This window comes from Coturnix japonica, chromosome 21, assembly GCF_054131305.1.
Source record: "Coturnix japonica strain WE chromosome 21, WE-NBRP24, whole genome shotgun sequence".
In the NCBI taxonomy this organism is placed as follows: Eukaryota; Metazoa; Chordata; class Aves; order Galliformes; family Phasianidae; genus Coturnix; species Coturnix japonica.
In genome coordinates this window covers 10,434,872-10,449,529 of record NC_140683.1, presented here as the reverse complement: position 1 = coordinate 10,449,529, position 14,658 = coordinate 10,434,872, and the positions used below count along the sequence as shown (strand labels likewise).

Sequence of the window (14,658 nt, the reverse complement as noted above, 5' to 3'; positions counted from 1 at the left end):
AGGTTTGCTACCAGTTCCCTTCCCCAGCTATACCCCTTCTTTTTTCTCTCCCTTAATTACATTCAGCAGTATAACTGGACTGTCACTGCACTGCTGCTATATGCAGGCTCGGTTCTCTCTGGAGAAGCAGTAACGTGACTTCCACTGCCTTAATTACAAAAGGTAGGAAGCTTAGTCTTTGTTTTTACATACATGGATACACATATGCTAAGGTGTATATGTCTTCTTTGTATATCTCTGTGTGTGTCTAAGTCCTATATGTGAACATACATGTAAATGGAAGAGAGGTTTGGATTCCTCTTTCTGCATAGTGTAAGTGCTGGATGTCCTCGGTCACAGGGTTAATTTGGCACACAAAGGATTGCGGAAAGTGGTTGTTAGAACAACTTTTGAGAGTACATGGTGTACCACGTTCATCTGCTGGCACTGCTCCCACAAATAGCATCGATTTGCAGCTCGTCTGGTTGCACTTCCCACTCATTCGTTGCTTCCAGCAGTATCTCCTCTGTCCTTTTCTGATACAAGCAAGTTAATGTTTCAAATCCATCCAAATTGGCTGGAGGAAATGTATTTGAGATAAGATGCATATTTGCTTCAGGTGCAGAAAAGCTGAGGAAAGGCCTGAGAGCAGCTTGTTTAAACCAGAAGAGAACTGTTCCATGTAGTGCTTGGTTGCCCTTCATGTAACATTCATTAGGTTACACATCCGTGTTCAGTTGCAGCAGCATCATCTCCTGTCCTAACCTGGCAAGAGCATTGCTGTGACAATCCATGTGTGCATGGCTTTTGTCTTCCTGCACGGCTGTGCTGGCTCCTGGGCTGTGTGCTGCCCTTAGCTGCATGGCTGCCTTGTTTTCCTTTTTCCACAAGCCTCCTAAACCATCAGCAGATGTCAGTGTTGACATTTCATCTTATGCTTCCTCTGGTGTATCTACACTTCCTCAGGTGGTGTATTTCATCTCTATGTCCCCTGGTGTCCTGTGGCCTCCCCTGTTCCTCTAGGTGCTTGTTTCTGGTCTGCTAATTTTTGCCAAAGTGTCTTGAGAGAGCATGAAAACATTAAAGCGTGCAAACACCAAGCTGTGCAGCAGCTGGGGTTGTCATGAAGAGAGATTTGGAAGATGAAGTTAATTTAAATCATGGGGTTCGGACCTTCTCAGGGCTTTGTGCTGTCAAAGATGATTGCTTTTTGTGATCTCACAGCAAAGAAAAGATGGGTATGAGAAAAGAAACATGATTATTTAGGTGAATAAAAGATTATTGGGGTGAAATAACAGCTATAAAGGAGGAGAGGCTGAAAGCACTGTATTGTACACATAGATAGGAAGGGAATGCATGAAAGAACTTAAAGAGCATATGAATTTAGTGCTGGTTTAAGACAGGCTAACCTGAAGGAGCCCTGGTTTTGATCAAGTTCTCCTCGATGTATCTGAGGTGCCTCCAGCTTAACATGTGGAGAGCTGTGTGTCCAACAATGGGACTATTCACCCAGAGTCTCAGAACCATAGGGCTTAGAAAGGACCTGTGGAGAGCAGAGTCCACCCCCCTGCTGAAGCAGGTTCCTCGCAGTAGGAGGCTGTGCATGCTGAAGTTTAGCAAACGTTGAAAGTGTTTTGTTGGATGTGGCTCAAAAAGGAATTTGCAGTAATTAGAGCAGCTCACAGCAGACGGGCACTCGCTGGATGTTACTTTCCAACTGTGCAATTTGGAGGGAGCTGGAGGAACTGCCAGGGATGATTGTTGAAAGTGGAGTCAGAAGAGGTCGTGAGAATATGAATTGCTTTCTTCCCTTGTTTTGAAGGATTTATAGCATTTTTTCTTTGTAAAAGCTTGTAAGCCAAGGTTGTGAATCATTGGCATCGTACGTGATGCATCATATGTGTTTTTATCACTATTTAATGCTGAATTAGGAGAAGATGGAAAAAAAGCCTGTCAGAATTAACTGGAAGAAACAGTAAAAAGAGCATAGGTCTGTCTGTGGATTTTTTCCTCTTTTTGTTGGCATTAGCAGCAACAGAACTGCAGCAGTGAAGGAGGGACCACCTTCTGTGTGAAATGTGCCTTCGATTACGAGGACCACAGAATAACACTCGTGATTTCCATGTGCTCCTCAATGCAAATTGTTAATAGCACTCGCAGCATCACTTTGTGCATCTCTTAGAGGAGGTGGAATAAAGGTGATGTTGTGCAGAGTTCTGAGGATGCGATGGGGGTAGAAGAGAGGGAACATTAGTTGTATTTATATGTAGTGCTTGGTTGAATTTGAAAAGAAATGGGGAAGAGGGCATGGGTACTTTCTTACACCTGAACAAATATTGCGGCTGTGTTGTGTGTTGGGCCAGTTGATGGCTGTTTGATGTTAGTTTGTTTTATTTTAGTGATTGAAATCCTTAATCTGCTTTCAGAACGAGGAAGCTTAATGGCAGATTGGAAAAACTGAGGTCAAAAGCTGGTAGTAGGGATCAGAGATGAACAGAAGATATTACACAACCATTGGGGTAACCCTAAAGGGGACAGGGATGGCATAACCTCATCCCACAGCCTGTGTTATTGGTTTCAAACGTCATCATGTAACAGATGTCACTGAACAAAAACCAAAGGCCATGTCTTGCAAAATGGAGTTAATTTACATTTATGTGTGAGGTTGTTCACGCACAGCACAATTGTGGTTGAATTAAGTTCCTCTGACCCAGCTATTTTAAAGAATTAGTGATACAAGCAGGCTGGTCTCAGCCTGCTGGACCTATTGTGAGTGCTGTTGCCATGTGCATTGCCCATTTAGTGCATGTGCAGTCTTCCAAGAATTCACTCTTGTTGTAAGTGGGGTCACGGAGCTGCGTGTTTTAAATGAATCTTCTCATACTGTAGGTAGAAGTACATGTCTGGCACAGCTCTACCAGCACTCCATGTGCAATCCCCCACCTCAACTCTGAGCACCAGTTGTGTAGGGGAGACTTTACGTCTGCTGGAATTCGCTGTAAACAGAAACTACGCAACAAAATCTGTAAAAAGCATTTACAAGCTGATATGTTATTTTCTTCTGTTTCTGCTGGGCAACTTACAATGGGAGTTAGTGCTTGTTTTTCTTCAGAGTGCCCACGAATTGCAGCCGGGGAGGGGATTTTGTTTTTGTGTTCATCTCAGTGATTACAGCTGGTACAGACGCCGCTGGTTTTTTTCCTGTATGCATGATGTATGGATTTTAAACCCCATAAACACTACCTGGTGCTGGAACTTGCAAAAGTGCACTGGGCTGTTACTAAGCAATTAAGTGCTGCAGCTCACGCCTGAGCTCCGAGTGACGCCATCTCTCCTAGCAGGCGATCTCATTAGTGAGTGTGGAAATGTTTCACCAGGGGATTCGATTTCTGCATTTCAGAGCACCACGGGAGCTGGTGCCGGGTCCAGGGCTGTGCAGATGGTACAGGAGGGGATGGGGCACACAGCTGCACTTTGCATCCTCGTCTATGTTGTGTCAGTTCTTTTCCTGCGAAGGAGAATGTCTCAATATCAGTTTTCATAGCACCATTGTTTTCTTCAAACTTCTGTTCTCCATAAATTAACTTTCTAAATGAAGTGATCAGATGCTGTATTCAGGTTGCTGTGTAATGTGATGTGTTTTTGTGTTTATGGGGAAGAGCAAAGCCCTTTTCTGCCAAAACATGTGGGTTTGCTCCTCTTCCCTTTTTCAGGAGCTCTCACTTGTTTTAAGGTTGCTGCTATTCAGCTTCTGGGACTGAAACAAACATACTTCAGGGCGATGGTTGGTGAGGGGAGGGTGAACAAAGAAAGAAAAAGCAGTAGGGAACTGGATTTTCCTCCTTCTTTCAGATGACTTTATTGCAATTAGAAATGAAGGATTAAAAGATACAGCAAAAAGATTTAACTTCTGTTGCTATGAGAGTGCAAGACAGTGGAACACCTGTCTGTGAGATTTGGATTGCATAGATATTGCTCCCTGCTGCAAATGGATGTGCCTTTAGGAAGCTGCCTCTGTAAGGGCTCCTAGGGGAGCAGGGGGGAGGTAATATTCTGTTTGCACTGTAGGTGACCAAAAACTATGATAGTCCCATTTTTGGGATGTTTGGTTTCTTCATTCTGATATGGTGTTTTTATAATGCATTAAACGTTATCTTTAATGTTTTGGCTCTGTTCTCTTTCAGGTAGAGGCACTAACCCATCAGCCTAGAGCCACAACAGTTCATGCTGTCAGAGATTCAGAACTTGCCAAACTCCCAGAGGGAGCCCTGACGTCTATCAAACGCAAATTCCCCCAGGTAGGAAAATTACCACTATTTTCTGTCTGCATCAAACGATATCTTGGGAACTAAATCTCTCCATTAGCACAGAGCCCTCTGGATTGTTTGGTTTTTTTTTGTTTTTTTTCATGATTAATGCTTTCTCAGAAAATGTTTTTTCTGTATCAATCTGATCTATTCCAGACTTTCACTGGCTTCTCTCCCTTTATTCTCTATATATCTGGAGTAAGTTCACACTACTACCTATGCACATCCTGCATTTATAGTGGAAATCACTTAGTGGTATTAGCAATAAATGACAGTTTGATCTTTCACATCACTTTGAAATGTTGTTATTCACGTGTCCTACTCACTAGGACTCAAAGTCAAGCCATGATTACACATACTTTTATTTCCAGAGTATTCATACTGGGGAGCTGGTGTTCTTCCCCCTTTCTGCCATCCATCCTCATTCCACAAACTGCCGCCATCTCTTTATGTCCTGAAGACTGTGATTGCTCCCTTGAATCCATCAAGTCATTCATCTTCTTTAATTCACTTGACATTATACCTCTCTCCTGCAAATTTAAGAGAGACAGACTTAAAATTTAATTGTTTTTGTCCCTAAGTGCATCACGGGCATTAAGCACTAAGTCTTTTAACTAGCCTTAAAGGCAATGCTTTAATGCTGTTACCTCAAATAATTTCTTTTCCTCCCTTTAAGACACGCAGTTATTTTACCAGATTTCTTAAAAAGCTGCCGAAGCGACAAGCCTGGTTAAAACACTGATGTTAGTTTGTCTTTCTAAGACCAAAACACCATTTAGGAGGTAGTTTGTTGCTTGTTTTTTTTTTTTTCAGTTGTGAGTTAGAAGGTCTGTATTTGTGCATTCTCACATTACGAAAGCTTAGAGGTTTTTGTCTGTGTTAATTCTGGAGAGTTTCATCACTGTGAGTGTTCGGGATCTTCCTGATTTCCATGTAAGCGTAATATTTGCTGCAACCTTTTTGGACTTCTCTCATTAGTTAGTAAGTTGCTCCTGGATCACTGAATCTTTCCTGAATAGTTTGCTGATTCTTTTCTTGTCTGTTCAGCTTAACAGATTTATTGCCCACGTTTATGAATTGGTAGCAATAGACGGTTTCTTGTACATAATTAGCTACAAACCGGGCAGGGATAGCAAGGCATGCTGCTTGAGCTGCCCTTTCGATATTGCTCTCCTTGCTGACTGAACAGGAGATGAGGAAATGAGCCAGTTGGAGTTTCAAACCACCTTTCTCCTTACTCATCTTTTCTTGATAATTTTAAATGTTACCCATAGACATTTAAACCATGAATTACTAGCAAGCCCTAAACGTTTATGTTCAGTAATATCTTGAATGCTGAGCTGCACAAAGACTGGGTTCTGATTCTGCGGTTTTATCACGGGCAATAATTAATTTCTGTGTCTCCACTCTTTCCATTTCTTGTTCTATCAAAGGGCAGAATCTCTTTCCCCCAGATGGTACTCTATAGAGCTGTGAATCTCTCCAGTTTGCAGTTGAAGCTGAACTAGCGTGCTGTATTTATAGTACAGTTCAAACACTCACTTGTAATAGAAAGCAAATAATTCTCCTGTATCTGCAGAAAACATTCCATCAGCCTCAAATTCCTAACCTTTTGAGGACTGAATTTTGGAGGACCATAGACTTGCCTATAGTTTAGCTAATTATTTGTAATGGAACAAAAGGAAAAGTTGCCTCTCAAAAGAGGCTGTTAGAAAACCACGTTATTTGCTGCTGCTGTTTGAGATCCCCGCGTTCTGAGATTAATACTAAACCAGTGTTGAAATTCAGAGGGCTTCTGTTTTCATTATAGGCTGATTTTTGAACAAGCATTAGAATTAGAGCAGCATGAGAGACCTTAAGCAGGGGATTTGTTGGCTTTGGGCTGTCTTAAGAAAACAAATGTTTGTATGATCTCAGAGTCCTTGTGTCTTTTTGTCTGTAAGATCCATTAGATAAAAGAGAGGAAGGATAGAATTGAGAGAGAACTCAGTGATGGACCAAAACAATTGGCTAGAAAGTTTGAAGTCTACCAGGAAGTATGGAGTCAGTGGTGAAGTTCAGGGGCTGTAATGGAGAGAAGTCTTTGAGCTGAAAACTACTAAATTGCATTCAGGGAAGGCTCCTGGCAGCAGTTTCCTAGAAGAAGAATCCAGGGATCACAGAGTTGTTCAGGCTGGAAAAGACCTTCAAGATCATCAAGTCCAACCACAGGGGTGATAGAGATCAAAAGCTGAATGTGCCTCTACAGTGCTTGTGCCATGGTGGGAAATATAACTCTGTTATTAAAATGGAGGGGAGAAATCCTTGCATTCTTCCTGACATTGGAAAAGCTTTGGTATCAGCCTGTGGCAGCGTGCTTCCAGGAAGAGACAGACCAAATGATGAGAGGAAGAGGCAGATCAAATGATGAGAGGCTAAAGGATCAAAGGATGGTAGGCTGGTATTTGGAAATATTAACCTCCAAAGGCAAAAAGATTGAAAGGTTAATGGAAGAAATGATAGCTATTTTCAAGCATATATGGTTATCTTCTGATAGAAAGGGCGCAAATTACTCACTGTATTGAGACAGGGCAAATGGTAGTGTACTGAAATTGCAGCAGCTGGATATTGAGAAAAGGCTGCATCTGCTTCCTGGAAAGGTTACAAGGTTGTTACTTGTTTGTATGACCCCTTAAAAAATCATGATGTTTGTGGTGGTGTTCAGTGCTGAGCGGAGGGACGAGCCGGGTGAGCTCTGTGCTGTGTTCCCTCTGGTTGCTGTGGTAGAAGGATTTACATGCAGGGTGTGTGGTGTTCTCCCTGTGCAACCAGAAGGAATGCAGTAATGAAGGGACAGCAGGTGCAGTTGTTTTGGGATGACCAACTAGGATGCAATAACCAGCGTGTGGTTCTGTGGAATGATGGAGGGATTTCCCTCTTAGTTTTCTTGTATAGGGGAGAAAAAACAAAACTGAATCAGAACAAACTGTGCTTCTGTCAAACGTGTGTGTCCCTGTCTGAGTGAGGAGGTTCTGCACACTTCAGTCTAGTGTGAGCAATGATCAACCACTGGTGCTTGTTCCCTGGGTGAAATGCTCAGAGGAATCACACAGCAGAATTGCTCTTGTTTTAGGCTCTATGGAGGAGCACCAAATGGCCAAAACAGCCAAGAGTTGTGCAGTCTCTGAGATAGAATTAGCCCTTCAATCAGTTTCTTTTGAGCATGTGAGTGGTGAAGATCCCTTTAATTCCAACAAGGGAGAGGCTTCATCCTGCATGTTTTTTGCCAGTCCTGTTATTTGTCGCTGATCCACCAAGCAATTGAACTCTTGAATACGTTAGCAGAAAAATCTACCTGATATGTGAGAGAATTGCAAACATGAGTTATGCTTGTTCACATCAGCAATGAGAAATGATTGAAATCACGCTCTGTTTGTCCTCACATTAATTCACATTCCTTGAGCTGTGCTGCGCAGCTGATGCTCAGAGATGCACCATCTGTTTGCCTTCTTTTTTTCCCTCTTCTTTCCTGTACATCTGCTTTGGTCCTGTTATGGACAGGACAGTGGATTGCAGGGGTCTTTGTGACCTGCTCTGGCTGCTGTTATTCTGGGGGATGAAACAGATGGGTGAGCATGGGGAATCTCACCCAACCTGTCAGTAACAGCCACGTTTTCAGAGTACGTGCCCACAATGCCAGCTGTTGATTTCTAGATCCTGCTCAGTATGCACGGAGTCAAATCTGGCTCCTCAGGAAAGCGTCCCAACCTTGAGTTGCTCTGGAAAAGGCACCCTGAGCACTCCCAGCTGAAGGTCCACAGTGCAGAACATCTTCTTGGGCATCTCAGGAGGCTAACCTGGGCCACAGGTTAACTGCCTGTCTGCAGCCATGGGGGCACTCAGCCCTCCAGAGCATTTGCTCCTCTGACAGCCTCAGAGCTTGCTTCTGGTGCTTCTCAGAGCTTTACAGAATTGCAGGAGCGAAATTGAATTGATTCTTTCTATTTTCATCACTGCTTTCAGTTCTGAAAAGTAGGACGGAGAGTTAAGCTCACGATTTTTGGCACCGTGGAGCAGTTCTGAATCAGTAGCAAGAGTGCAGAATTTGTTAACAGATTAGAGATATTCTAACATCAGTGTGGAACTTGGATCGCATTTCATAGTTTATCTTTGCCTCTCCTGAGCTGAGATTGTTATTGTAGCTTTCTGTAACTCTAACTCAAGATGTAGACCTGCCATCGCTGATGGAAGTTGTGTTGAGAAATTGCTTTGGCGCAGAGGAGAAGTGAACTGTAAGACAACCTTCTGCATGCTATGAATGCGCTCGAGAAATTGCAGAGCTTTTCTGCATCTTCCTTTTTAACTCTCTAAGTCTGCCCTCGGGATTTAAATATATTCAGATCTCATCATCCATCTTTAGCAGTGAGGTTTGCTGTGTCTGTCTGCCTGTTTTAACCGGAGCTTTTTGGATCTTTCCCTAGAGTTATCTGCCTTACAAAGTGAGCTCAGTAACGTGCGCTCCTTTCAAAGCTCTTCCCCCCAGCACTGTGGGTATTGCACATCGTGTTATTCAAGCTTGATGTAGCACTATGCAATAGGTCAGGAGAGGCCACGCTTCTGGATTCTTCCTGGTTAGTTTTTCCCCTGGCCCATTAAAATAAGTTTTCCTTGACAGTGGGAGAAGCGGATGTGAAAAGGAGCAAAGAGATGCATTCAGCAGAAGTGTAGTCACTGACTGCAGCTCCCCGAGGTGAGGCAGGCAGCGGTGCATGCTTACTCATTGCACTGATGTGAGACTGACATTCTTCTTCAAGTCATGATTGATCACAGGCATTAGAAGTTCGAACAACCCCAGGATCAAGCTTCGGTTCCTCCGTGTGCCTTGTAAAGGTGCCAGGAATGGTTGCATTTTGGATTTGCTTTGTCACTGCGGTTCTTGAGCCCTTTGAGTTTTAATCTGAGACCCCCCTGCTGAGCTCCCTGGTTCTGTGAGGAGTGGATGTTTTGTAGGCTAACTGCTGTGGGAGGGAGCAAGCTTTGATTGTGGTTTTATGAAGCTGATGAGCTGATGCGCCTCTCTTCCTCCCTTGTGCTCCCACCCCTAAAAGCCTTCAGAGAGCTGGTAGAAAATAATCTCCAGTCCTGGAATGAGCTTTACAGAAATGGAACCGCTATTGTGTGAGTTTGTATAGATAAAATGGCTATTATTACTATTTTACCCCAATTGCGCTTACTTTGTAGAACAGAAAACCCTTGGTAGCCCTGTTTTCCACACTAGCTTATTCAGGTTGGGTCTCTGTGTGGTAGAGAACCCATTTACTTGTCCTTTAACTAAATCAGATGTATGTGCAGGTCTATAATACCATGCTCTGGAGGTGCCAATAAATTGTTATTTAATGTTTAAACTAAAAGTGGTCTGTCGGTTGCCTGTTTTGAAGGCTTAACTTTTAAATATGCTTCATATATATTTCTCAACTTCAAAGTCAGATGAAAATACATCGCTCTGCTGCAAGGAATTTTATTCACTGTGAGAATGCTGTTCTTTTGGGTGTGCATGATGTTAGAGGATCCGCTGGAGAGGATCAGAATAGACTTGGAAAGGAAACCACCCTCAGATTTGTAGGGCTCTGTGGCGGTTGGTTGTTGTATGAGATCCAAGCTGTGCATCAGGCTGGCTCCCTGGCTGCCTCAGCCAAGGCTGGCTTCCCAAAGCAGCAGCCTGCAGGCAGGCAAGAAGACACCACTGACAAGGAATAGGACTGTCTCTTGGCTTTCTTGCAAAGGTTTTTTTGTGCCTTAAGTGTACAAAACAACATACGGTTAAACCTGATCCTTAGGTTAGATTTTTTATTTTTTTTTTTCAAGCCTTTCAGCAATCACAAAATATTAATAAGTGATGGAAGAGTTGGACTCAATCTATGGTGCTGTGATTGGTTTGCCTTTTGTACCCTGAGGAGCAGCATGCTTTATGATGCTCCAACCCACCTCACCTCCTTCCCCACCTTGGGGTGAGGATGTATCCATGCTGCCATAAGAGAGACAGGAGGTTACAGGGAAGGGAGGGGGCAGAAACAGGGCAGCTGACCCAGACGGCCCAAAGGGATGCTTGTTTACAATGGAATTTGCATTAAAATCACATTCATAAGGGCAGATCTAGTGTTGCACCATTTTATAGGAAGAAAAGCATTAGCTAGACTCTAGCTTTGGAAGGAGAGAGACAGCAGGCTGAAATATTTCAGAGTATTACAGGAAATAGGGCACTGCAGGGTAATGGCAGCTATTCAAGTGTGGGAATTACCTGAGTGTGAAGCAGGTAGCTCAGGAGAATACCCGACACCTCAGGTGGATGGGGTGCCAGCTGGGTGCCTGCACCACTGCTGTGCTGGAATCCTGCCTGGCCCCATGGCTGAATGAGGTTTGTATGGAAGCTGATGTGACTCATCTGAAGGTCAGAGAACACGGTCCCCTTGGGAATGGGAGGTTCAATCCCTGCCCTGCAATGCAGAGGCTGCAGGTCTTTTCTGTAATTCAATATTAGTTAAGCAGATGGGAAAATTAATGACTTGCCACAACCTCTGCACCAAGTGCTGACATTCAGTGCGAGGCAGTGGGGGCTGCTGGGCTCACCTGGGTGGGTCTTCCTCAGCATGGAGCTGTGTCAGGAACAGCAAGCACAGCTCTGGGGAACTGAGGTGGTAAATGGCAAGGTGAAAGTTAGGAGGTGGTGAAAAGGCAGTTGTGAACTTTGAGTCATTTTACAGCTTGGAATGGTAGCGCTGTGACTAGGAGGGCATTATCCCATGCAAGGATGAGTTCAATCTGCAGCATGGTGATTTCATCTGTGTAGCCCTATCTGTGCCTAGGCTTACAACAGAAGTGCCTAATTGAAGTCTCTGCTCATTATTGGTTCAAGTGATTAACTGCAATTACCTGAACAGGATTTATTCGCTCCAAGCCTGGTTTGTAATCATGAGGAATGGTAGATTTAACTGCTCACAAACTAAACCATACTTGCCTCTCTCCATAATGTGAGGGATCGAAAAGTTGCATTTACTTTGCAGGCAATTAATTACTGTGGCCTCATTTAGAAACGTCCTGTTGTTCTTAGATAAATCTGAGTTCTATCTTGCTGCCTTTTTTGCAGTGCAGATTTTTCTTCAAACCAAAGTCAAACCTTAAATCCTAACAGTGTTTCTGTGCCAGCAGATTGGGCTGCAGCTGTGTCTGTGGGAGCAAGGCATGTCTTAGAGGTGCTAGGAGAGACTGAAATCCAGGGCTGAACGCACCATGCATCTCTGTCTGTGCTGGAAGGGATTCCAGGAACGGGGCTGCAGTGGGAATGAGACCATTTTGCATAGCAGGTTCCCAGCAGCACTGTGAGATTTCCTGCTTTCTCACCTCTGCTTCCCCTTGCAACCAGTTCCAAGTGTTTCTCCTTCAAGGTGCACCAAAGCAGGTAACACAGGGATGTCTGCTCCCAGGTGCCTGCCAGTGCCCAGTTAGCAGAGCCGTGGGTTTAGGTTGGTCATTGAAGCTTGGATCTATTGTCGATGAAGAAGTCTGATTTCTAATGCCTTTTTCCCCAAGCGGATGGACGAACCTTTGTTAGGGAAAAAATCATTGCCTTTTTTTCTCTTTCTTGTGAAAGAAAATGTATAATGTAGGTAATAGAGAACTCCAAGGAAATTTGAGGCCAGTTCTTAGCTACCATCTCAAATTGATGTTCCTTCAACGTTGCCATGACTGCGACAGAGTGACTCATCCTGTTATGGTGAGCAATTTGCTTGTCTTACAAAGTCACCGGGGAAATAATTTTCCCATATCTATATGTACCAAGGCTGCAAGGCTTGCTTTTGCAAACAAGACAAATAATATTTCCTGGTACTACAAGCAGCCAGCTGGAAAATGAGACCAATAGGTTCTATTCTTAGTTCTGTCATTAACCTTGGACATTTTCTTTAACTTCTCCTTAGCTGCCCGTTATAAATACAGGAGTTGGTTTTAGAACGTAATTAAAATGCTGATGTATAAAGTCATCCAGAAGAGTAAAATGTAGTTAAGTAATACTTCCAACACTGCTGAAGTCCCAGAGTTTACCGGTGGGTTGGCAGGTGGGGGTGGTGATGCTCCCAAGAAATCTCTGTTTAATATATTAAAGCTATGAGGTCTCTCATTCTGTGTCAGCATCTTTTGAGGTAGAACACATGGTAATTCAGGTGGGAAGCTGAGCTGTCACAGTGCTTAGACCGCCTTGTATTTGGGGAATGAATCCTGCAGTGCTTGCTCCTTGTGGAGCAGTGTGTCCCTTTGGCTGAGAGCTGGGGCTGCCATTTGCTGCTGCCCATTAGTTTGGAGATGCTTTGTGATTTCTGTGGGCTTTTGGTCTTGTTTTCTGTTTTGCTTTTTGATGCCCTGCTGGGGAACAGACTGTGAATTGTTTGCCTGGGGGAGAATGTCTAATGATTACTCTGATTCTGAACACATTTAAGTATCTCATTTCTTACTTGGTAAAGCATTTGTGTGGAGATCTTTCAGAATAAACAGTGCATGTTTCAACTCTGCCATTGATTGATATTGCAATTATTAGTCTTCTGCTGCCAAATTATTGGGAAATATTGATTATTGGTGCTAGAGACAAGCTCGGGAGTTTTGCTTGGCTGTGAGAATAGTGGTTTCTATCAGCAAAAGTCCTCAGGGTAACTAAGGGAGGAGAGAAAAGTCTGTCAGCTCCAAGGGACCTCACAGATGCGATTTGACGGGGTGGGGTGGAAATGTCCCAATAAGAATTTAGCTCTGATTCTGTGTGGTTCGAGTGCGTGCTTGTCCCCTTAATGCAAGACATCTGAAACTGTTTACTGTGAGTTGAGTAATTCCCAGGGGGCAGATGGAAGCAGGACTGCAGGAGGAACTGCACTGCAGGCTGGAGCCTGAGCTGCTTGTAGCAGGTGGAGGTGTACAGCAGGCACCTAGCAGAGCTACTTCGTTAGGGATACAGGCACACAGCAGAGAAGACAGAGCTGGAAGCAGCTTTGACATGTTCCCCCTAATGAATTGGATATTTTTTTTCCTTCTGTTCCCAGTGTAAGTTACATAATCTGCTTCGTTTTGGATTTGTTTATTTATTTTTTCCTAGGTAAAACAAGATCAGACGCCATATGCTACAACCAGGAAAGAAGTAGTGGCTACAGAACTGTATCTCCTTATTGTTCCATCTAGAGATAATGTTTAACAAAACTTAGAAGCATCCATTTAATTGCATTGTTTTGAGTATATTCTGCCTGAACGTTTGTTTCTTTTCTTCCTCTTGTCTCCCATTGCAGGTTGTGACTAGACTTATTCACCTGCTGGGAGAGAAGATCCTTGGCAGCCTTCAGCAGGGAGGTAAGAGTCATTGCTGGACTGTTCCCATCCATTCTGGTGCTTCATTGGAGCTGGATCTACATCATTAAATTCAGGGAAAGAAAGTAACCACTTGACAAGAGAACTTGCCCCTAAATATTTTTGCTGTTGGTTGTCACAAGTGAATGTTTAATTTGTTATATGCGAGTGCACCATTTTCTTTTGGAGGGGAGACATGGCTGTATAAGGATGGGAGTGGAACAATTTGCAAATGAGATGGAAAACTACTGTTATATACGTACAGTGATACCTCCATGAAATCACTTGCAAGAGAACAGCTCCAAGGGATCATTAGAAATAGCTGCCATGATAGACCTGAATCCAACAGTCATGCTGAGTGGCATCTATGTACTGACTGACTTAGTATGTCTGTGTTTGCATCCTCTCAATGAATTCTCTGAGAGCAAATGGCTTATTATGTATTGGTTGGTGAGTTTTATGTATGCGGCAGAGGCAAACCAAAGTGTATTTACTAATTGAAGTGAGTAGGAGGAAGTTTCCTGTAGTTGGTTGTTCCTGAGCAGCTTTTAACAGAAAACAAATGTGTGTTAAGCACTGATTGTGTTGTGGGATTCTTTGCTGTGGGCTTTTGATTGTTTTAATAGAAGAATTCTATCCATTTCGTGTATTGCTGTTTTTATGATATTCCAAGGTGACTGGAATTGAAGCTGTCACCTTGCATGTTTTGAAGCCACTTTGGGGAATGGATTTCCAAGTCTGTCCTTTAATTGCTTTGTATACAGCATCAGTTTTGTGTACATCTCCAGCAGTGATTGTTGTTAATCTCTTGTGCGTGCTGAAATGCCTTTGTGACCTGGGGCAGAGTTTGCACTGCTTGGGAAATGGGATGATACGTGCTCTGGAGAAGATGGAAGGAAAATTAGTGTTAGGCAATAATAGGAGCTGGATCAGAGACCAGCCATTGAAGTTCTGAGGAGAGAAGGACTGATGGAGATGAAAGAGTGGAGCAGTGATATGTAACTTGTTTGAACCT

General features: G+C 43.4%; 1 protein-coding gene across 4 annotated transcripts in view; it reads left to right on the top strand.

The window, feature by feature from the left end:
* PNPLA7 (patatin like domain 7, lysophospholipase) overlaps positions 1 to 14,658 on the top strand; it is a 76,193-nt gene that overhangs the window by 24,967 nt on the left and 36,568 nt on the right. For all 4 annotated transcript variants that reach the window (XM_085521537.1, XM_085521536.1, XM_015878611.3 and 1 more), the window contains exons 20-21: positions 4,164 to 4,277; positions 13,586 to 13,646. In XM_085521537.1, the coding sequence (XP_085377663.1) occupies positions 4,164 to 4,277; positions 13,586 to 13,646 (175 nt within the window). The remainder of the gene's footprint in view (positions 1 to 4,163; positions 4,278 to 13,585; positions 13,647 to 14,658) is intronic.